This window comes from Bison bison, unplaced genomic scaffold (assembly GCF_000754665.1).
Source record: "Bison bison bison isolate TAMUID 2011002044 unplaced genomic scaffold, Bison_UMD1.0 scf7180017864518, whole genome shotgun sequence".
Taxonomy (NCBI): domain Eukaryota; kingdom Metazoa; phylum Chordata; class Mammalia; order Artiodactyla; family Bovidae; genus Bison; species Bison bison.
Window position 1 is genome coordinate 7424773 of NW_011495071.1, and position 13603 is coordinate 7438375.

The window sequence follows — 13603 nt, forward strand, 5'->3', positions numbered from 1 at the left end:
GTCTAGGTGTGTCATAGCTTTCCTTCCAAGGAGCAAGTGTCTTTTTAATTTCATGGCTGCAGTCACCATCTGCAGTGATTTTGGAGTGTGTGTGTGTGTGTGTGTGTGTGTGGTGGTGGTGGGGGGGGTAACACGAGATTTCAGGCAGGTGAGGGAAACCAAAAAAGTCTGGAAGACGTCATGAGCACACCTTCGAAACATTAAGCAGGTAGGAGACTGCCTATTTTACTCTAAGTTTAGCTCAGAGCCCTACACCAAGGTCCCTGGCAATGCCAAGGCTCACACTCGTACCCTTCCTCTCACACATTCCCTGAGCACAATCTCCCTCCCCAACTCGTACCTCCGTACAATTTGCTCTGACACCCTCACCCCACCTTCCGCGCCCACGAGGCAAGGCTGCCCCTCGCGTTGCCTCTGTGGGCAATCTCCCCGGTTCCCCGAACCTGTGCCCGAAAACACACACACACACACACACACACACACCCCTCCAGGCTACCCAGACTGTTTTCACTCGATCGCACTGGAGGCCCCGGGAGGTAAGGAAGGTGAGAGCTGACCAATCCCGGTCCCCGGCGGGGACACCAAGCCACCGCCCAGGCGCTCCCCAGCTTCCTGTCCACGAGCTTGGGCAGTCCGCGCAACCGGCGGCGGGCTCGACTTCCTGACGCAACGGCGTGCGGGCGGGGCGCCTCGAGGCCCCGCCCTTCTGGCGTCAGCCTCGCGGGGCGTGAGCGGACTCGTCAGGCTGAGGTTTCAGTCGCAGCCGAGTAGAGCCGCTGCCGGAGGCGAGCTTCTCGGCTCCGGCTTTGGCCCCGGCACGGGAGAATGCGGTGCGCCCAGGATGCTGTCGCACCAGATAGTGAAGCTGGTGGCGCTCCTCAGCCTGCTCCTCGGCTCTCGCGCGCACGGTAAGGATCTGGGTCTAGCCTCGCCCTCTCCGCGCCCATCCTGCTCCCTCTCCCACTGGTTGTCAACTGTGCATTAAAGTTCTGCCTCCCACGGAGAACCCCGTCTGACTGACCGGCCCTCTGTGGAAAGAGGCACCCATCATCTCCCCCCTCCCCGAATCTCCCGCATTCTGGCAAGCCTGAATCTCAGTCTCACACGTTGTAGACGTCTAACAGGCTGAGATTGACTGGGGTAGTGGGGAAGTGTGGATAGAGAATTTAAATGACCACCCCCCGTTCAACTCACTGCCCACCCACGTCCCGGTGAGTCATAAATTCAGCCCTGACTCTTTTGTTGTTCTAGTTCAAATTATGGGACTGGTGGTCCCTCTGGGAAATTACTTTGATCTCAGTCTGACTCTACTTTCCCTTAGCTCTCCAATTAACCTGTTTCTTCCCCCGTGCCATGTCACCCCTCAACTCTTTTCCTCCACCATCACCTGTCACCCCCATCATATCATCCGTTCTCCTCCTTTAGCCCCCAAAGCATTCCCACTGCCACCTGCCTCTTCTTTCCTACTGTTACCCTTTAGCTCTCCTAACCCAGCCAGATGTCCTGGAAAGTTTCTGCAATTGAAAAGCTAAATCCTGAAGGGAGAGAATGAAAGGGCGGGGAGTCCCAGGAACAGAGGCAGAGAGAGCAGGGAGAGAACCAGAATATGAAGTAAAACATGAGGTCACCATTCACATGATCGAGAGCTGAGCTGGGGATGTGCAGCCCAAACACCACAGAGACCCACTGTACTTTTCACTTTCCATGTACTCTTCTGAAATTGAGAAACAGACTTGAGGATCAAAGACAGTATGAGAAAGCAAGCAAGATGTGCTTTCTAAGTGAGAATGACCGTCAGGAAAAAAAAAAAAGGCATTATCAGAGAGATGATTAGAAGTTGGAGAACTAGGGCAGCCTAGGAGTCAGTGTCAGATGCAGAGATATTAAGGGACTGGGGAGAGAAGAACTGGATGTTGGCATTGGCCTTGATATGCTTCATTGCACTTAATGGGCAAATCTTCATTGCAAGACTCTTAAAGTAGGTGTATTTATTGCATTCTTACAAATGAGAAGATTTCTGCTAGGTTAAATGATTTGCCCTTGATGAATGGTGTGTGGAGGAGGGAGGGGAAGACAGGAGGTGGAGAGAGGCTTTGGTATTTAGTATCTTCCCTGGTGGCTCAGGTGGTAAAGAATCTGCCTGCAATGCAGATGAGGGTTCGATCCATGGGTCGGGAAGATCCCCTGGAGGAGGAAATGGCAACCCACTCCAGTATTCTTGCCTGGAGAATTCCATGGACAGAGGAACCTGGCAAGCTACAGTCCATGGGGTCTCAAAAAGTCCAACATGGCTGAGCAACTAACACACACACATCTCACCTTGGAGCCAAGGGTGCCAGTTTTTTGTGGAAATGTCCTCAGCCCAGTCTAGGACCAGGACTATTTGTTGTACTCAGGCTGAGCCTGGATATCTGGCTGTAGTAAAGCTCTCCTGGAAGCTGGGGAATGGGGCAACCACTCAACTTGGGCTTCTGTGAAGAGAAACAGGTAGATGCCAATGAGGAGGATATCTGTGTACCAAAGAACTCCAGAGAGGGGGGCCTTGGGTTAAGGCCAGAACTGGGGCCAGAGTGGGAACCAGATGTGGGGATGGGAAGCAGACCTTGGGATAGGGCTGGAGCAGGCACAGGGATTGGGCACAGCCAGGGACCAGCTCATCTGAGAGCTCATTATGGGCACAGATTAACCCTCTTCCCCTGCCTTCTTGCCTGGAATGCATCACACCCAGCTTGTCTCTTCTCACTTCTGCTTCTGATCCCAGATAGCACAGATGGTGATTTAAGGACACATTAGCTCTGGGATAAGATCCATCTGGATTCAAGGGCCCATTCTACCCCTTACTATCCCCACTGACCTTGGGCAAGTCACTTAAAATCTCTGAACCTTCATTGCTTCTCTAGTAAACTTGGGGTAATAGATGCCTACCTTGTATGACTACCGTGGTAATTAAATGAGACACAGTATATGTAAAGTACTTAGCTGAGTGCTCAATAAATAGGCTTCCCTGGGGGCTCAGCAGTAAAGAATCCGCCTGCAATGCAGGAGACTTAAGAGACATGGGTTCAATCCTTGGGTCAGGAAGATCCCCTGGAGGAGGGCATGGCAACCCACCCCAGTATTCTTGCCTGGAGAATCCCATGGACAGAGGAGCCTGGCAGGATACAGCCCATAGAGTCCCAGAGAGTCGGACACGACTGAAGCGACTTAGCAGGCAGGCAGAATGCTTGCAGCCATCTGCAGTAGCATCTCTTCCCCGGGGTGGGTGGTGGGAGGCTCTGCTACCTCTGGTACTGACACTCTCCTTTCTTCTGATAGAACTGCCCAGACCTCCATCTGCGTGGTTTGAAGCAGAGTTTTTCCACCACGTCCTCTACTGGACACCCATTCCAAATCAGTCTGAAAGTACCTATTATGAAGTGGAACTCCTGAGGTAAGCAAAAAGGAGGGTGGAGAAAGGAGGGAGATGAGTGAGCAAGTGGGAGAGTGCAGCCCCTTCTACCCACCCCTGGCATGGGAAGATACCTGCCTTGTTACTGAAATGACACCAGGAGGGACCCTGGCACATATCTATCAGTTGACAAGTACCGATCAAGTCTCATGTGCACTGAGCAGTATGCTGGGAGCTTGGGATGAGAAAGCCAAGCCTTTACCGTCAAGACTTGTCCATCTTATTGTAAAAATAGGAAAAGCATCCATAAGACAGTTGGAGAACAAGGAAGCCCTAAGGACTGCAGATGAAATTGGGAGGAGGAAGAAAGTGAGCTGTGTTGCAGAGAGTAGTAGGAAGTCTTCCTGGAGGAGTTGGCATTTGAGCTACTCATATTCCAATCTGAGAGTCTTCTGGACCACAGAGAAACTGGCTCAGAGCCCCAGAACCAAGGGAGATCCCCTTGCAACTGGATGCCCACACTAGAGGGAATACCCTGAGGGCTGTATTGTCGTGTGAGCTCTCCCCTGGCCCCTTGCTTCCTTCCTAAAGGAGGTAGGGTGAAGCATAAGTTCCTCTCCCCATGCCTACCCTGCTGTCTCGCAGGTATGGAGTAGAGCCCACCTCCTGGAAGTCCATCCAGAGGTGTAGCCAGATGCTGATGATGTCCTGTGATGTCACTATGGAGACCCTGGACCTGTATCGCAGCAATGGTTACCGGGCCAGAGTCCGGGCAGTGGACGGAAGCCAGCATTCCAACTGGACCTCTCCTAACACCCGCTTCTCCATGGATGAAGGTGCTTCTCCTCCCCTGGGCCTAGAGCATGGCTTTCAGGCTCCTTTCCCGCCAGAAGCTGTTGTCTAGACCTTTGCTCTCTGTTCCCATGGCTTGCCACATCCACCTGGCTTTCTAGTCAGGGATTTAGTTGCTCAAAGAAACCTGAGTCAGGACTTTGGAGAAAGTTTAGATGAAAATAGCCAAGTTGTTCAAGATTTAAAAGGGAACTGGAGTTGTTTATCCTACAGAAGAGAAGTCTTGGGGTGAGCTGGAACAGCTGAGTCATGAGGGCCAGATTGGTATACTTGTAGGGTTCTGGGAGAGGAAGTGAATCCATAAATACTCAGCATCGGGCCACAAGCAACAGGCAGAATTTGAATCTGGTCCTGCTGCCTTTAGGGAAGAATTCCCTGAGATCAGGGTGTGGGGCTTTGAAGCAGTGAAAGTGAAAGTGAAGTGAAGTCGCTCATTCACATCCAACTCTTTGTGACCCCATGGACACCAGGCTCCTCCGTCCATGGGATTTTCAAGAGTACTGGAGTGGGTTGCCGTTTCTTTCTCCAGGGAATCTTCCCGACTCAGGGATTGAACTCAGGTCTCCCGTATTGTAGACAGACGCTTTACTGTCTGAGCCACCAGGGCAGTCCATTTGAAGCAGTGAACTGCTACTGAAATCAAGTTGGGAGTTTCTCTCTGCAGAGAGTTGTGAAAAGGATGATAAGCCCCAAATGTGATAGGATTCTTTCATTCTTCAGATTGGGACTGACTGTGCTCTTATGTGTATGGCAAGCCTGCTCTGCAGAAGTCAGAATGATACTCTTGGAGGTCATTGTCTCCCAAATGCCTGTTCACAGGCCAGTACTTCACTAGCTGCAGAAATATGACTGAGGAGTATGTTTAAAATAGATGTTGCCAGGGCTCCGCTTCCAAAATTCAGATTCACTGTGTCTTGGGTGGGTCCAGGCATCTGTTTTTAGCCCTCTACCCCAGAAATTCCTTATGTGCTGCCAGGTTGGGAGACCTGTAATACAGGTTTTAGAGTGGGAAGAACTTGACCTTGGAGGCCAGGGATGGGGTGCCCAGGCCCTCCCCGGCCCAGCGGCCTAATGGTTCTGTCTCCCTACCCAGTGACTCTGACGGTTGCCAGCGTGAAGCTCGAGGTGCACAACAGTAACATCGTTGGGGCCATCCAGCTCCCCAGGCCCGAGGTCGCCCCTGAAGGCGACACGTATGAAAACATCTTCCACAATTTCCGGGAGTACCAGATTGAGGTTCGCAAGGCACCAGGAGACTATGAGGTATGGGGTTCTCCACGGTTAGACTCACCTGTCTCCTGGGGCCGGAAGTGCCTTTTGTCCTCCCCTTGGGAACTTTACCTGCAGAGTCAGGGAGGTTGTGAGGTGGATGGGGGTGGAGAGGGAGGGTTGAGATGGCCTCAGTCCTCAAGTATGTGCTTCTGCCAGATGGCAGGGAAGGCAGTGCCTGCTAGGTGTCTGAGGGACATTGTATAACTACAGGGGACATTGTATAGCTATGGTTTCCAATCCTCTTGTAGGCGGAGACTTTATTTTGTTTTATAGCTGGGGAAATGAGGCTCCAGGAGGCCCTGTAAGCACACGCCCATAAATGAGGGACCTGGAACCACAAAATCCATCTTCTTTCCTATCCACCATGGGCTTCCCAGGTGGTGCCCAGTCATAAAGAACCCTCCTGCCAATGAGGAGATATAAGAGACACGGGTTCAATCCCTGAGTCGGGACGATCCCCTGGAGGAGGGCATGGCAAACCACTCCAGTATCCTTGCCTGGAGAATCCCGTGAACAGAGGAGTCTGGTGGGCTATAGTCCATGGCATCACAAAGAGTCGGACATGACTAAATCAACTTAGCATGCATGCATGCATCCCTTTCCACCACAGTTGACTCCAGCCCCTTCTGGGAAGGTCCTCAGTATCTATAAAACACTTCCTTTTCTCTTTTAGTACAAAATAAATCATGGTAATCACAGAGACCTTGGGCTGCATTGATAAAGCAGGGTTTGTCACCTTAGAAAAAAGAACACTGAAGAAGGTTGACTTGCAGTGCTTTAGAGTATCTCTAACTGCCCCTCTGGCTCTCATGTGCCATGGAACAAGGATATCGTGTTTATTGCTCTGGTTGTTTTCATTTCAGTCCCATGGCAAGGTCAAAAACGAAAGCTTCAAACTCCCAATCCCGAGAGGGGTGGGAGAGTTCTGCGTCAGGGTGAAACCGTCTGTGGGCTCCCGAGTAAACAAGGAGGTCTGGTCCAAGGAGGAGTGCATCCTGCTCACCTCGCAGTGTGAGTTGGTTGGGGCTGCTGTCCGGGCAGGAGGGAGGCAGGAGGGAAGGAAGCAGGGCTGCCGCTGAGGGGCACTGTGCTGGCCCCCCACCCGCCAGCACAGCCCTCCATCCTAACCCAGCCCCTGTGAAAGAGCTCCTGTTGTCCCGATTTTAGAGAGATGGGAACTGAGGCTCAATACCTATAAGTGACTTCCAGGCTGTGGCCACAGTGCCAGGTCTCCCACCAGAGCCCAGCTAAGCTCCCAGGAGCCCTTCCCAGCCCCGCTTAGTCAGCTGTGATGGTTCCTGTTTGTCACATTCCTCGGCTGAATGGAGCTAGGGACCCCAAGGGCATCTCAGAACTTTCCCTCCTCCCCCTCAGAGGAAGCAGAACTGAGCTAGCTCTTCTCTGCAGCTGCAAAAGTCAGCAGACACTGTGCCAGGCTCCCAACCAAGTGCTGGGGGTGTGGAGGGTGGGTGGCAGACAAGGGAATGTGTGAAGGGTGTGAAGTTCGTGGTTCTGCCCACAAGGATCCTATGGTCTGCCTGGGAAGACAGGGCATGGCAAGAGGAGGCTGCATCTAGCTACTTGGGATAGTAGATGTTGAATGCCTAGCGGGTGATGTCAACAGTCAGTGGGCTGGGAGAGTGCCCGGTCCAGTGGGGGCAGCATCCAGCAGTGACCAGAAGGACTCCTTGCTTTTCTATACACATTTCAATTTATGACAGACACTTAGAAGCTGGTTGTTATTTAAGCCCCACTCTCACTGAAGCAGAGCAAGGCACCATCTCTGTGCCACGTGGCCTTACACACTTTTTCAACATCCACTCACTAATACAGAAATAGTTTTGTGTACAGGTCTGGGTTCAAATCTCAGCCTCACCACTTAGGAAATATATCACTTTGGGCAACTTAATCTCTGCGGACCTCAGGATGCTAGTCTATAAAAATAGGGACGGTAATAGTATCTACCTCTTAAGAGTAAGAATCAGATAACATAAGTATCGTAGTCCCCCCTTATTCCCAGGGCATACGTTCCAAGACCCCCAGTGGTGGCCCTGAAATCATGGATGTATACTAATTTTTCCTGTACATACATGCATATGACAAAGTTTAATTTATCAATTAAATCGAAGATAATTTTAAGTTAAAAGAATGTCCAAATTGCCAGCATCATTACTCTTGCACTTTGGGGCCATGATTGAGTAAAATAAGGGTTTCTTAGACAAAAGCACTGAATACCACAACCGCCCATCTGATAACTGAGGCAGCCCCTAAGTGACACAGGCAGGATCTTCTGGACAGAGGGAGGATTCATGTCCCAGGTGGGACAGAGTGATAGAGTGGGACAGCATGAGATTTCAAGTTACTCAGAATGGCACATGATTTAACTTATCAATTATTTATTTCTGGAAATCGTCCATGTAACGTTTTTGGACCACAGGTCACTGAAACCACAGATTGGGGCGGGGGGGTGCTGTTTTCAAGGGCTTGGAACTTCACAGCCACCTGTGAGGGAGGCACTCTTATTGTGCCATTTTGTAGATGGTGAAACTAAGGCTCAGGGAGACTGAGTAATTTGTCCACGGCCTCACAGCTTGTAAGTGATAGACCTGGGATCGGAACCCAGGTCTGGCCGCTCCCAGAGCCCCCCTTCTTACCTGTTGCACCATCCTGCGCGTCAGCTCTGTGTGCCATCGTGTGAGTTCTCTGCAAAGACTGGCGGCAGGGTCCATGTGTTTAGTGAGGGATCCTTCAGCGTGGAGGGTGGAAAGCCAGGCAGGGATTCCCAAGAATCCAGGGACCACTCCCAGTGCAGGGGGCCTAGGTTCAATCCGTGGTCAGGAAACTAGGTTCTGCATGCCACAGTGAAAACAAGAATGGAGCTGTGGCCTCGGGAGCTGTGGCCTCGAGGTAGCCTGAGGGGCCGGAGGGGTGGTTACTCGGCCACTCACCGAGAGGCCCCTGAGAGGGGCCACGGGGACGCCCCTCCACATCCCACGGCCTACAAACCCATCTCTCTGGACCCCACAGATTTCACAGTGACCAACATCAGCATCTTTCTCACCTTCGTCCTGCTGCTCTATGGAGCCCTGGCCTTCTGTCTGACCTTCCAGCTGTATGTGCGGCGCCGGGGGAAGCTGCCTGCTGTCCTGGTGAGTCTTGCACAGAGGCTACCGCCCCATCCTTCCTTCCCAGCCCTACCAGGACTCCTAGAGGCAGGGCACACCCTCCCAGGCAGTCCGTAACCTCAGTCCTGATGTTTTCAGAGGCACCTTCATCAAGCACCATGGGGTGGGAGGGAGAACTTGAATGCCAAGCCCAGTACAGAGAATGTTGCCTTATCGTGGCCCAGAAAAAACACAGTAATGCCAACCCACCTCACGCCGTTTTGTTACTATTTGCTAATGACTGGCTGCAGACCAGCCCCTGGGCATTAGTACCTTGGAGACAGGCAGTTATAAGCCTGACTTTACAACTGAGGGAACTGAGGCAGAAAGAGATCGTTACATGCAGAGAGCCCCACAGCCAGCAAGAGTCAAGGCCAGAGCCCAGCCTTGCCCATCCCTAGAGGCTGTGCTGAGTGCTCTGGAAGAGGAAGACAAGGGGCTGTGGTCAGGGTGGAGAGAGCAGCCTGAAGAGGATGCTGAGAGGAGGGCTTCCTGGAGGAAGCAGCATCTCCAGCCCTTCCTGGGAGGGGCGGGGGCGGGGGTGGGGCAGGTCTCCTCTGACTACACAGTGCTGACAGATGCTGGTTTGTAGTAAGTCAGCCTCTGAAATTCAACTTGTCCCATTGAGCAGCATCTCCAGACCTCAGCCCATCTCTGGCCTGGGATTCAGACTGGACCAAAGATGGTCCCCAAAACTGACATTATTGGGATGATCAAGGACTCAGCTATAAGGATGGGCTCTGTCAGGGAGACAGGAGCCCGGGGAAGCTCACAGATGGAAGGGGACCTTCTGCAGGGTTCCCAGGATCTCTAGGGAAGATAAGGCAAGTGGCAAAGGCCCTCTGAAATGATCTTGAGTAAGAATTCCGGGATGGGCATGGAGTGGGGAGAAGGGGAGTGAAGCTGCCTGGTGAGCGCACCGTGGGGCCTGCCCTCAAGGATGGGGAACTAGAAAGCAGAGCAGTGGGAGAGGACCACTGGATAGAAGTGTCTTAGTTGAGCTTGAGGAAAGACTTCTAGTAAGAGGGAGTGGGCAGTGGAGCTACGGTTACCAAGCATCCACAACATGCTAAGTGTTGTACGGAAAGCAACTGAGTAAGTGGGCCCAAGAGGCTTGATTAGGTCTGGAGGGACAGCCAATGAATCAACTATTAACTTTAATGCAAACCAGTGAAATAGACATAGATGTAGATGCAAAAATGCCAAAGGAGATGACAAGCAATCTGTAGTTTTTTGTTCTTCTGAACATTTGGATCAGAGACTTAAATCAGCTATTAACTTTAATACAAACCTTGGCCTAAATGACACAGTTGATAAGAGGCAAAGCTGGAATTTGAACCCGGAAAGTCTGGCTCCAGAATATACATCCTTAGTCATATGATATTAATAGGGATCCAGCCAATAAGAGTTGAATTAGAGTCATCACATACAAAGGGATCTAGATGTGCAACCGTGAGTCAATAAGTCAGTCTATAAACCTTAGGAGTGCCTACTATGTGCCAGCTCAGTTTAAGCAGCTCTGGGAATAGAGTGGCCAATAAGAACAGACAACTTCCACCCTCAGGAGCTTGTGAACATTTTGTTGGGTATAGGGAGTGAGCGTATCTGTGTGTATGCATGTGGGAGCACAGAAAACAAGAATTAACTCCAGAAACTAAGTGCTAAGAATAAATAAACAAGGTTGATAGGAAGAGGGGAGATTGGAAAAGTCTCTCTGAGGAGATGACCTCTGAGCCAAGACCTGAATGATAAGAAGGATACAGTCATACAAAATGTTTGGGGAAGAGTATTCCGAGCAGGAGTAGCCAAAGGCCCTGAGGCAGCACTGTCTGGAGCAGAAGGAACCCCAGTGCAACTGGGGCAGAAGAGCTAGGGGGAGAAGGGTTAAGTGACTTCCTGGGACTATTAGCAATTAATGGGGACTAAGCGACTTCACTTTCACTTTTCACTTTCATGCATTGGAGAGGAAAATGGCAGCCCACTCCAGTGTTCCTGCCTGGAGAATCCTGGGGACAGGGGAGCCTGGTGGCCTCCCGTCTGTGGGGTCGCACAGAGTCGGACACGACTGAAGCGACTTAGCAGCAGCAGCAGCAGCAGAGCCTCCTCAGCTGCTAGTTCTGTGCCTGTTCACTGACCCACACTGAAGCCAGGCTGTGTTTATGAGAGTCACACTCGGAGTGGAGAAATGATCTTGGTATCTCACCTCCAGCATTTTAAAAGATGAAACAAATAGCATGGAATAGGACGGGACAGAATACAATAGATCACGATGCACAGGCAGTAACAATAAGTATTATTTTGTGAAACTGATTTCAGTTGTATATGAATACTATGTTTGTGTGCTATTTATATCTTACGTAGCGTTATTATGTAACATGTTTCTCACTCAGGGTCCTACTGGGGGGGAAAAGTCTGAAACACATTTCTAGATCTCAATGGTCCAGCCAGCCTCTCGGGTTTGAAAAGCACTGCTGACGGAGCTGCCTGAGAATGTTCACCTTTCCTTGCAGCCTCCCATTCTGTCTGAGCTCTGAGAACACAGGCTTATTAGGTAGCTGGCCTGAGTCAAACTGAGAATTGCACGAGGAGGAAAACTCGATTCTGAAACAAAGCCAAAAGGACAAGCAACCTGTCCTGCAGGCTCTCCCGTGCCCCGTCTGTTGGAGCAGTGTCTCCTGAACCCCTCACCTCTCCTGGCTGCACTGGGGTGGGTTCCTGCTGGTGACTCTCCCGCCCCTCTCACTCTGCGTTCTCCTCCCCAGGTCTTCAAGAAGCCCAGTCCCTTCAACCTCATCAGCCAGTTTTCCCACCCAGAGACCCAAGATACCGTCCACACCCTGGACGAGGAGGCCTTCCCCAAGGTGACTCCGGAGCTGAGGAACTCAGACATGCACGGCAGCACCGACAGTGGCTTCGGCAGTGCCAAGCCGTCGCTGCAGACCGAGGAGCCCCAGTTCCTCCTCCCTGCCTCCGACCCCCAGGCCGGGGGGACTCTGGAAAAGGGGATGCCCCAGGAGTTGGAGAACAGCTGTGGTAGTGCAGGTAGCAGCAACAGTGCAGACAGCGGGATCTGCTTGCCAGATCCCCGCCTGTGTCCCGGCACGGAGCCCAGCTGGGAGCCACAGGTGGGGAGCGACAGCCGGGACCGGGAGGACAGTGGCATTGGCCTGGTCCAGAACTCTAGGGAACAGCCTGAGGATGCTCAGGGTGGCTCAGCTTCAGGCCATGTGAGTCCCCTGGGACCTGAGGAGCCTGTGGAAGAAGACTTAGTGGCAGGGGCCTTCCAGGGCTACCTGAAGCAGACCCAGTGCCCAGAGGAGAAGGCAGCCCAGGCAGGCGGCCTGGAAGAAGAGTCTTCCTCAACAGAGGACCTTGACCCCCAATTCAGGACGTGCCTGGATACTGAGGCGGGCTGGCCTCTACCAGCCCTGGCCAAGGGCTATGTGCAACAGGACCCCCCAGAAATGATTCTTGCTCCTTTGCAGACCCCTGAAGAACAGTGGGACCGACCAACTGAGGACTGGTCATTTCTGGGCTTGACCAGCTGTGGTGACCTTGGCACATCTGACTGGAGCTTTGCCCATGACCTTGCCCCTCTGGATTGTGTGCCGGCCCCGGGCGGTCTCCTGGGCAGTTTTGACTCAGACCTGGTCACCCTGCCACTGATCACCAGCCTGCAGTCGAATGAGTGAGGCAGGCTAAGGGCTTGCTTTTGATTTCAGCTGCACGCTGCCTGGACCCAGAGGATCCAGGGGCCAGAAGTGAAGCACAATGCCAGTCTGAGCACTTTGCTGCAGGCCCAGTAGGTGTCCAGGAGGAAGCTAGACTAACACAGGATACATAGTTGGCATCGGCCTGCTCTGCAGACAGGGCCCTGCAGACTCTGGCAAGGCTGAGAAGAGCAGGGTAGAGACCTCCCCTCTCCTCGGGACACGTCCTGTGCTTTAAAGGACTCTTTGCTGAGGGGGATCATGAAGCCACCAGGCTAAAGGCAGCTCAGTGAGCCAGGCCTCCCCACTTAGGCTGTCCATGTGTCAGGAGAGCCTCCAGTAGGATGGAGGGCTGGGAGGATAGAGGCGTCAGGGCTGCCAATACAGGGGCCACTTCCAGGGGAGGAAGGAGGAAACAGGAGCCAAAGGGAGCTGAGATCCAAAAGGGGGCTTCTGACTCAGAACCCTGGGGATGTTGCGTCCATCTGCAGACAGTGCCCTCTTTCAAGCAAATAGAGCAGCAGCCCCCTGGGGCACTCGGAGTGGCCATGTCACACACTGCCCTCATCCTGCTGCTCCCACCACCTTGCTGACAGAACCAGAGAAACCATGGGTGTTTGTCCTGGTCCAAACACAGCCCTTCAGTGGCTCTCTGGGCTTGGACATCACCTTATCTGCCCAGGAAGGTCAGGGTTAGGACCTGTACTTGTGTTGCTGCTGATGTCCAGCTATAGGACAGGGCACTGGGCTGAGACCTCTGTCCTCTTCAGTGATCAGATGTGGTGAGCTTGGACCAGCAGCCACTTCTCAGAAGTGGATGTCGCTCAGTTGTATCCGACTCTGTGCGACCCCATGGAGACTGTAACCTGCCAGGCTCCTCTGTCCATGGGATTCTCCAAGCAAGAATATTGGACAGGGTAGTCATTCCCTTCTCCAGGGGATCTTCCTGACTCAGGGATCGAACCTGTGTCTCCTGCATGACAGGCAGATTCTTTACCATCTGAGCCACTTATCAAAGGGCCGTGGTTATTCCATTTGTAAAATAAAGACTCAGTCTCATGCTGGGATGTTGGCCAGCCTGGCTTCTGGGGTGACACCTCCAACCCCACATGATGCTGGGCTGGGAGGAAGCTGTGTCCACACAGAGCTGAGGGCCGAGGGACAGCCCCACGCTGAGGGCTCATCCACGTAGCAGGAGTGGATGGGATTGTGCTGAG

The 13603-nt window shown here is 52.6% G+C and overlaps 1 protein-coding gene across 1 annotated transcript; it reads left to right on the forward strand.

Annotated features, from left to right (window-relative positions):
* Positions 1-730: 730 nt before the first annotated feature.
* IL10RA (interleukin 10 receptor, alpha) lies at positions 731-13603 on the forward strand. Its single transcript, XM_010830405.1, has 7 exons — positions 731-908; positions 3316-3430; positions 4034-4224; positions 5334-5503; positions 6376-6523; positions 8540-8661; positions 11439-13603. The coding sequence occupies exons 1-7, from the start codon at positions 842-844 to the stop codon at positions 12366-12368; spliced, it is 1743 nt and encodes a 580-aa protein (XP_010828707.1). The 5' UTR covers positions 731-841; the 3' UTR covers positions 12369-13603.

Bases quoted from the DNA above. Each gene is read 5' to 3' on its own strand.
- IL10RA (XM_010830405.1), top strand. From the start codon at position 842: ATGCTGTCGCACCAGATAGTGAAGCTGGTGGCGCTCCTCAGCCTGCTC. The intron at 909-3,315 runs GTAAGGATCTGG...TTCTTCTGATAG, and splicing joins CCTCGGCTCTCGCGCGCACG to AACTGCCCAGACCTCCATCT. The intron at 5,504-6,375 runs GTATGGGGTTCT...TTTTCATTTCAG, and splicing joins AGGCACCAGGAGACTATGAG to TCCCATGGCAAGGTCAAAAA.